We start from the raw sequence: 9,232 nt of genomic DNA, 5'->3' as shown, positions 1-9,232 counted from the left end.
ACCTGCTATGTGGGTGCTGGGAACCGAACCCAGGTCCTCTGCAAGAGCAGCCAGTGCTCTTAACCACTGAGCCATCTCTCCAGCCTAGAGATTTTTTTAAAAAGACTTTTTAATATTTAATTATGTGCGTATGTATCCGTCTGTGCATTGGTGTGAGCAAGTGAGTGACAGCATGTACCCAAGGAAGCCAGAGGAATCAGATCTCCCTGGCGCTGGAGTTACAGGTGGTTGTGAGCTGCCCAATGTGAGCGGGTGAAACAAACTCAGATCCTCCGCAAGGGCAGTACATGCTCTTAATTTCTGAGCCGTCTCTCTCCAGAGCTAGGCTTTGAGGTTTTTAAAGCTTGGTCCCCACTTCTGGTCTGCTCTCTGCTTCCTGGTTTACCTACACGTGAGGAAGCAGCCTCACACTCTTGCAGCCACAATGGACTGGATCCTCTCAAACTGTGAGCCTACACAAACCCTTCTTCCTTTTAAGGTGCTTCTTGTCAGGTATTTGGCCACATCAAAGAGAAGGTGAGTAGCACACTGTCTTTGTTTGGATTTTGTTTAGGATCAATCCTTCTGTGAATTTCAAGGGTGCATGGTTTATTTGAGAGGATCAGGGAATATCAGAGTGTGGGAAAAGAGACAGGAAAGGGAAGGCATCCAATAGAAAGGTATGTCAATATGCCAGCTTCCCCCAGGAATAACAGGATTTTCTTCCCACTGGGGAACTCCAGAAGCCCTTGGAACATACCTTTTGAAGTTATTGCACCCGCATCTGAGCAAGCTGGGAGCATCTACAATATTGACCAAGGGCTGTGAGAAAGAGATGACTTTTTAAAAAATTACTTAACTTTTTTTTGAGATAGTTTATCATGTAGCTTAGGTTGGTTTGGAACTATGTAGTTGAGGGTAACCTTGAACTTCTTTTTAAAAATTGTTTATTTTTATGTGTATGAATATTTTGCCTGGATGTGTGTTACATTCATTCTTACAATGCCTGTAGAGGCCAGAAGGAGATGGTATAGCCCCTGGAGCTGGAGTTACAGTTGGCTGTTAGCCTCCATGTGGGTGCTGGGAACCAAACCCAGGTCTTCAGCAAGAGCAGCCTGTGTTCTGTGTTCTTAACCACTGAGGCATCTCTCCAGCCCCAACTCTGAACTTCTTATCCTCCTGCTTCTACCTCTCTAATGCAGGAATCACAAGTGTGTGTTACCATATCTGGTTTTATGCAATACTGAGGACTGAACCAGGGCTTTGGGCATAGAAGACAAACATTTTATCAATCAAACTACATTCTTGGCTAGGGATTACTATTTTTCCTTTCACTTCTATCCTACCAAGAGCATCACTCATGCATGTTCCAACTGCTAAGGGAGACCCAGGTAGAGGGCCACCAAGATTTACTCAGTGAGTAAAGGTGCTTGCTAATAAGCCTGATGACCTGAGTTCCATCCCCAGGATTTGTAGGGTGGAAGGAGAGAAACAACTCATGGAAATTGTCCTCTGACCTTCACTTATGCACTATGGCGCGCGCGTGCGCGCACGCACGCATACACACACACACACACACACACACACACACACTAAATGTAATTTTTTAAAGTGGGTGGTGTCATTCTAGTCCCAGAAAAGGGTCATCTACCTCTCCAAAGGGGAAGAAAGATTAACCATTTTTTAAAAGAGGCTCTGGATGGCCCCAGGGGACCAACTTCTCTGCCCTGACTCTGTGGCCTGCCGTGGTGACTTTGTACCTTCAGTGCCATCTGGCTCTGCCTGCTCCTCCCGCTGTTTCTGCTTAAACTTCATGTTCCCATAGTGCATCACGGCTCCTGTCAGTTTATAAAGTCCAGATTTCTCCTCTGGGGTGAAGCCTAGGATGTCAATGGCACTCTGCAATGGAAAGAACAGCTTGTCAGTCCATCATTCCAGTGATAGGGAAGGAACTCCCACCTTTCCGGGCCTGCTTACATCTGTCGCCAACAGCTCCTCGGCATCATCGATGCTGGCCACCAGGATTTCACCCTGGCTGATGAATGGGTAGTCATAAGGGTTGGTAGTAATGAGCAGCAATTCTGGAATGATGAATATTTGAGTTCATAGACATGCAATGAAAAATGTACCAAGTGGAATTGCACTCCCGCACCCTGGACCCAGAACTAAATTAAGAATCAGAACTCTCTAGACAGTTTCACCTTGCTCAGGTAATGTGAAAACCCAGTCCAGGGGAGGTCTTTATAGTCTCTCAAGCCATGTAAGTTGAGAACCACTTTCTTGTTTTGCTAATGAATGTTAATAGGGAAAGCCTCAGCTGAGTGTGGGCCTAGACAGGAGGCCAGGTTTGAGGGAAGTGACGCCCAGGTTGTTTTGCCTATTTGTAGGCTGGAGACCAGGAGGCTAAGTTAGAACAGCTAGAGGGTGAAGAAAGTGAGTGCAAATGCCACTGTCATATACAAAGCTAGCGGCAGAGGGACCATCCCTTGTGGGAGACTATTTGCATTGATCTGATTTGTGAGGCGAGTTTGGTTCATGGGTTGAAACACAAGGGGGCGCTCGAGGACAATACTGCTTAGCTGTTCAAAGATTTGTACAAACTACTATCATCAAAACAGTGGTGGATTAAGTATTCTTTCCTGGTTCCTCTTCTTCCATTTAGTCTTTTTTGCATCTGGTCAGATTGTTCAAACAGTTAGATCGATGTCAGATGCCTACATGATACATAAATGGATGACTGATGATATAGATGATAGAGAGATGGTAGATAGATCCAAAGATATATACATAGATAGATAGATAGATAGATAGATAGATAGATAGATAGATAGATAGATAAATAGATAGATGGATGGATGATGGATGGATGGATGGTTTAATGGATGGATAACTTAATTGGATGGTTAGTTGATAATGTTCGTCCCTACACCACACACACACACATGCCTGCGCGCGCACGCGCACACACACACACACACACACACACACACACACACACACAGCCACCTGCCCCCACATATGCATGCATTCATACATACCACACATTAATTTTTAAAAATTAGTACTGTCACAGCCCGAATAGCTACATCCCATGCCTGATATAAATGTCCTCCATTGGCTGTAGAGGCACCTACAGCTACAGCTATAGGTACAAGTCTCCTGGGTCTAGTGACCTAAAAGTGACCAAAGGGCGACTTTCCCAACCCCACTGGTGACCCTCACCAATGAGCTCAGGCTTCTTGTTGGAAAGAATCTGGTAGAAGATGTGATAGCTTCTCTCAGCCTTCAGCTGGAAGGTAACTCTGGATTTTTCCAGCAGATCTGGAACACAAGCACAGTCCTGTCCCCCAAACTGTTCCACATGGCTCAGAGACCTCTCTCAACTCACAGGGCATACTTACAAGTTTCAATATCTGCAGAGGCTAGCTTCCCAGTGGTACCAAAATGGATGCGGATAAACTTGCCCTGTGTAGGGGGAGAGAGCAGCCAAATGGTACCCTGGACTCAAAGATTCCTCTAGAATCCTGAGCAGCATCCATAGGAGCCCCTCAAACCCCACACTCTGAGTTTAAGCATTCTCTCCCTGCTCCTCTTCTTCCATTTGCTATGCTTGCTTTTTCCTGTGCTCCCTACATCTCACAAACAAAGCAACTGGGGTGCTTTTTCAACATGGAAATCAAACCATGTCATTTCCCTGCTTACAGAATCCTTCCATAGCTTCCTATTGTACTTAGGGTAAAATCCAAACTCGTTCTCGTGGCTTATGCCCTCCTTCTTGACCAGGGCTCCTCATCTTCTGCCTCATCCTTGGGACTTGTCACACTTGCTACACGGATTCTCTGTAGGACTGTTCTATAGCTTTCCCACCTCAGAGAATGTGTGTTCTCACTTCCCCTTATCCTCTTCTTTCCATGTGCCTCCCCCTGACACTCTCCTGGCCCCAGAGATCCCTTACCTGATAACTCTGCCTACTGGGGGCCTGCCCCCCTGTTACTCTACTACCTGTGGATTATTGAACTTCTCATAAATGTCTCTTGTGTATTATTTGTTCTCTCGCGCTCTCACTAGTGGTCTCCAAGTTCCACCAAGCACAAGCACCTCGCTTGTAGGGCACAAGAAGATCCTATCGTAACCAAGGGCAAACTCACAAAGCGGGAAGAGTTGTCGTTCCTCACGGTCTTGGCGTTGCCGAAGGCCTCCAGAAGGGGGTTGGCGCTGATGATTTGATCTTCCAGCGTGCCCTAAGCCAGAAATCCAGGGAGGAAGTAAAAATATGTTTGTAAGGCACAAAGTGGGGTGGGTTTAAAACAAAAAGTTCAGCTGCTCTAGCTTTACTGCCAGTCTGGCTTCCTGGCTGCTCTGATGAGGCCAGGCTCTCCCTTCCTGACTTGACAGCTTGAGGTCCAACCAAGTCAACAGCATGCCCTCCTGGAGGCACTCAGCCACATTGTGTTTGTCAGAAGTTAGATCTCTTGACAGGATATTCCTTGAACTTGATTCTCCTGTTGAGAGTGCCTGTATTTCTTTCATACCCTTGCAGTATATTGTGCCAAAAGACAAGTATTCATTACAGTGCTTCCAGGCTGCTGTCTGTGAGTCTAACGTTAAAGAACAAGCTCTCTGACCTGCCCCGCAGTTGACCTTCCTTATAAAGTCTTAAGAGTCTTATCTTCTAAGAAATCTCGGGCTCTGGATCTGTGGTCAACCACACACTGTGTTGTCTAAGAAGACACAGCTGTCACCAAGCTTTTACACCCTAGCCTGTTCTCCTTTCCTTGCAGAGAGTTTGGGGTCAAGACTCCTCATTCTGAAGTACAGACTGGGATGGAAGCTGAAACAGAGTTAGCCTTTCTCCCTCCCCACCTTCATTTTGGAGTCCTTCTTCTTGGCAAGGTCTCCAGTGGCTGCAATTGTTGCAAAGTACTGGATGACCCGCTTGGTGTTCACGGTCTTTCCTGCCCCGGATTCTCCACTATTTAGAGGGATGCAAAGACAAAGAAATGAGTCCTGTTCACAAGCAAGCTTCTCAAGATGTCACCAGTGCTCTTCACATCACACACACACACACACACACACACACACACACACACACACACACACCCCAAATGAATATGTGAGGCCATACAGAGGTTCAGAGGCCCTGAGTCACTAGCTCAGTTGGCTCAAAAGTAGATTCTTTCCGCTTTCAGAGGCCTAAGCCCGTCTTCTTGCCTATCCCCAGACTTGTCTTTTCACCATAGATTTCTCTTTAATCACTGCTTTGCGAACAGAACATGCTGTGCCTGGATACTCACGTGATCAGAATGGACTGGTTTTCACGGTCTGTCAAAAAAAGGAAATAGAGTTGATGGCTGTGTCAATAGAACTCCCTAGTTCTAGCCCATCACTCAAGCAGAAGACTTCAACTGCACCATTCCTTTCCCGGTATTTACTTATTTATTCTGATTTATTCTTCTATTTAGTCATAGGTCGGAATGTACAGAGCTTCTTTCTTGAAAATGAGACTCAGAGAGGTTTAAGCCCCTGCTGAAAACCATGGCTTCTCATCCTATCAAGAAGGACCATCTAAAATTGTCAATCTTTGTTTCCAACTCATAATAATATTCATTTCCTATGGTTTAGCAAATACTCATACTAAATGCAAACTCCTCACCTGCCCCCAAGGTGCTAAGGCATTTAGATCTTTTTGCCTCTGGGAATCCTTACCCCTCCTTACCCCTTCATACCCCTCCTTACCCATCCTTCCCTAGAACCCAGCACCAGAAAGAAGCAGGCCCAGGACCATGGGGCAATGGCCCTGAACCTGTCTAGCCCCCTGCTCCTCCCCTCTACGCTTTCCCCTTGGAAACACACCAGTCAGCATGAACTGATAGGCGTTGTCAGAGATGGAGAAGATGTGGGGCGGGGCCTCCTGGCGCTTTTTGCCTCGGTAGCCATCCACCACCTCAGGGTTGTACACCGGCAGCCACTTGTAGGGGTTGACGGTGACACAGAAGAGGCCCGAGTAGGTCTGTGGGGGAAAAAAGTATATATTATTAAATATAGTATTATATTAATATAGTATTATATTAAAAAGCATATATGTGTGCTTTGCCTTTGTTATCATCTCAGATGTCTCAAGGAGGGAAGCTATGATTTCTATTGATGGGTGAGGCAACTGGGATTCAAAGAGGCGGACCCACCTCCTCTCTCTTGGTTACAAGCAAGTCAAACAGGAATCTTTCAAAGCCCCACCACCCGCCTCTCCACCACCATGTCCAGTGTCCCGGGAAAGCCTGTTGGCAAGTGGCTACTGACGTAGATCATCCAGGACGTGTAGCGGTCCTTGAGGTTGTACAACACTGCAGGCTCATTCAGGTGAGTCAGCATGGCCATGTCCTCGATCTTGTCGAACTTGGGGGGGTTCATGGCATACACATCCTCGGGTTTGACCACCAGGGTCTGCAATGGGAAGAGTCACGAGTGTTAACTAATGTCCCCTAGGCATTTGACTGCTGCAAGTCTGCACCCTCAGTGGTGAGACCACAGGCCAGTCTGGTAGAGGAGACACCTGGATGACAGTGAGAGAAGACAGAGTTATGGCGGTCTATGGTGGTGGTGAAGCGCGTGTTTTGTTTCTACAACTCAGGGCTTTTGCTTTTCTCTTTTTGATGGGCCTGAGGTGAAACGATGGTGACAGAACCAAGGGAAGAGGACTGCTGTGGAGAAGGTGGGTGCCCAAGGCAGGGAATGGAAGCCAAAGGAAGCTGCTCAGCTCCGTGGTGCTGGCTGCCCCCACTGCTCTCTCCTACCTGCTCAGAGAAATGGGTATGTCCTCCCACAAGCCTGTGCATGGACAGCAGAGAAGGGAGAAGAAGCACTGGACCCCAGGGCTGGTACCCATGGGGTCTGCCAATATTCAGAGCTCTGAAGAAGCAGTAGTCCAGCCCTGAGACCCCTATCTTGCCCTCTTCACCACCTTCACACTCTTGAGAAAAAGCTGATGGCCTATTCGTCTCTTTCTGTAAGCAGAGGGCCAACCAAATAAAAGCCAGATAAACCCAAAGAGAGCTGCCTGGAGCCCAGGAGAGGTTTCCAGAGCCTGGGATGCCTTAGCTCTTCTCTCCTCCAGACCCTCAGGCTTGCCCTGCCCCACAGCCCTTCTCTGGGATTGGCTCTGGAAATAGCCAGTCTGGACAGTGTGCACTGGAAAGCTGCCTTTCTCCTGCCTCCCAGCAAGGAGTCACTTAAATCACGCTGGACCATGGGCCCTTCTGCACCCTTTTGGACATAGTCTCTCTAGAGACTTTGATGATCCTTCATTGAGTTTAGCTTCTGCTTTTCCTCCTGCTCTGGAAGCCCATTCTCAGCTTCTTTGTCTGAAATATGTAGAGTTGCCTTCTGGAAACTTCTGTGCTTGGAAGCATTTAAGGCAGGTTTACTGCCTTTTGCTTCACTCCCCCACTGAATGACACCATTTCCTTTTTTTGTCTCTTGCATCTTCTTCTCTGTCTCTGCCTCTGTCTCTTCCCCTATCACCCCTCCCCTGCCCCCAGGGATGGTGATCTAACTCAGGACCTTGCACACGCTAGGCAAGTGCTCTACCATTGACCTATACCCACAACCTTTTCTTCCTTCTCCCCCTCCTCCTCTTCCTTCTCCTCCTCCTCCTTTTTTACTTTTCCTTCTTGTAACATGTCCAGATTCAGGCATTTCTGAAGTCTCAAATTCTTCCCATCCTCCCACAGAATGTAGTGGGCTCCATTGCCCATCCCCTTCCTGATACCGAGAGGCTGGTACTTGACACTGACCTTATGGTTCTCTAGAGTCCCTTACACTTTACCCTTCCTTCCTTGATTAGATAACCATCAACAGAACCAGGGAAAACCTACTGAAGGAGAGTGTCCTAAAAGCACTCCACCCTCAATACAATGAAGCTGATTCTTTGGCCCAGAACAATGTGAACAGCGTTAGACCACACCTGAAAGCTAAATGCTTTGGTCAACTACCACCAGGCCCATCTCCTACCCTGCAAGGAGGCCAGTACCCACTCTGCTTTCTCAGGACATTAGGGCTTTTCATATGCGTCATTCCAGATTTGGGGCCCAGACCCTGGAAATAGCTGGAGGAGGAATAGATGCTTATGCAAAGTAACTGTGAAGAGCTGAGGCCAGTGCAGAAGGAGGGCAAGAGCCTTACCCTGTTGTCTTCTGTCTCCACAGTGACCTTCCCATCTTGGCTACTCTTAATTTTCCCCTTGGCATATTCTTCCTTTGAGTCAACCACAAAGCAATAGGTTTTGGCATCGAAGGGCTGGTTCTGGGCTTCGATCCTCTCCTTTTCGGACTTCCGGAGGAAAGGAGCAGCTATGCCAAACACTTCCATTTCAGTGTCGCTACTCATGGTGTCAGCTGCAAGGCAAAGCCACCAGTGAGCCCAGCTGTTCCCTGGGCCAGGACCCAGGCAGCTTCTACCCATCCTAGCCTCATTCTGCCACCCTTCCATCACTGGAGCCCTCACAAGAGAACTGGGCTCACCTATGCCCCATGGAGCTCCATCCAAGGATTCAGTGCTGGGAAAATCTAACTGGCACATATTTTTTGAGTTGCTACTGTATGTCAAGGGCATAGATAGTCTATTTAACCCAAGCGCCTCAGTTCATTCAATTTGGTGAAGGGGTTTTTGAAGTGGCACTCTCAAGACCTCACTGTCCAATTCTGAGAAGTCCAGGTGTCGTATTCCTCCAAGAGTGTGTGCTAACCAGCAAGCAGCAAAGGTACTTTTGAACTGTTTTGAATCAAGATGGCTACAGCCTTGCACAAGGAAGCCCGTCTTCCTCTTCCTTCCTTGCTAATACATGGGAGTCTCTGACTGCAGCAGTGGGAAGAAAAGGCCCCTCTTCTGCCCTGCAGCCCAATCTTCCATGTTTAAACTCTCTAATTCCCCAGGGCCACTGGGAGGAAGGAGTTCACCTGAAGACTTCTAGAAGCAAAGGGGATGTGGCCAGAGTCTCACCTGACTCACAGCTACAGGACAGCAGAAGGCAGCAACTGCTGTGGGACTCTGGGACCTGCAACAGCATACACAGAGAAGTTCAGAGATGCTTCGGAGGTCTGCTTCTGTGGTGAGCCAGTTCTTGATGAGACTCAACTAAGCGAGACAATGCACTAGACATTTGTAAAGAGCCTTAGCCCTGAGGCACACTGGAGGGGCAGACAGGCCGTGACCTACAACTAGACAGAGCCTGCTTCGACACCTTCTTCAATCTGCAAGA

The 9,232-nt window shown here is 47.8% G+C and overlaps 1 protein-coding gene across 1 annotated transcript in view; it reads right to left on the bottom strand.

Moving 5' to 3' along the window:
• Window positions 1–9,024, bottom strand: part of LOC103752064 (myosin-3) — a 28,104-nt gene extending 19,080 nt beyond the window's left edge. The window contains exons 1-11 of the mRNA XM_008855711.2: window positions 8,974–9,024; window positions 8,158–8,369; window positions 6,277–6,420; window positions 5,833–5,989; window positions 5,274–5,301; window positions 4,843–4,951; window positions 4,128–4,220; window positions 3,381–3,444; window positions 3,202–3,300; window positions 1,957–2,060; window positions 1,740–1,878 (exon numbers count right to left, since the gene is read on the bottom strand). Coding sequence (XP_008853933.1) covers window positions 1,740–1,878; window positions 1,957–2,060; window positions 3,202–3,300; window positions 3,381–3,444; window positions 4,128–4,220; window positions 4,843–4,951; window positions 5,274–5,301; window positions 5,833–5,989; window positions 6,277–6,420; window positions 8,158–8,361 — 1,141 coding nt within the window. The 5' untranslated portion in view covers window positions 8,362–8,369; window positions 8,974–9,024. The remainder of the gene's footprint in view (window positions 1–1,739; window positions 1,879–1,956; window positions 2,061–3,201; window positions 3,301–3,380; window positions 3,445–4,127; window positions 4,221–4,842; window positions 4,952–5,273; window positions 5,302–5,832; window positions 5,990–6,276; window positions 6,421–8,157; window positions 8,370–8,973) is intronic.
• Window positions 9,025–9,232: the final 208 nt, after the last annotated feature.

Source organism: Nannospalax galili, unplaced genomic scaffold (assembly GCF_000622305.1).
Source record: "Nannospalax galili isolate Female #2095 unplaced genomic scaffold, S.galili_v1.0 scaffold146, whole genome shotgun sequence".
NCBI lineage: Eukaryota > Metazoa > Chordata > Mammalia > Rodentia > Spalacidae > Nannospalax > Nannospalax galili.
Note: the sequence above shows the minus strand (reverse complement) of the source record. Positions and strands in the feature narration are given on the sequence as shown.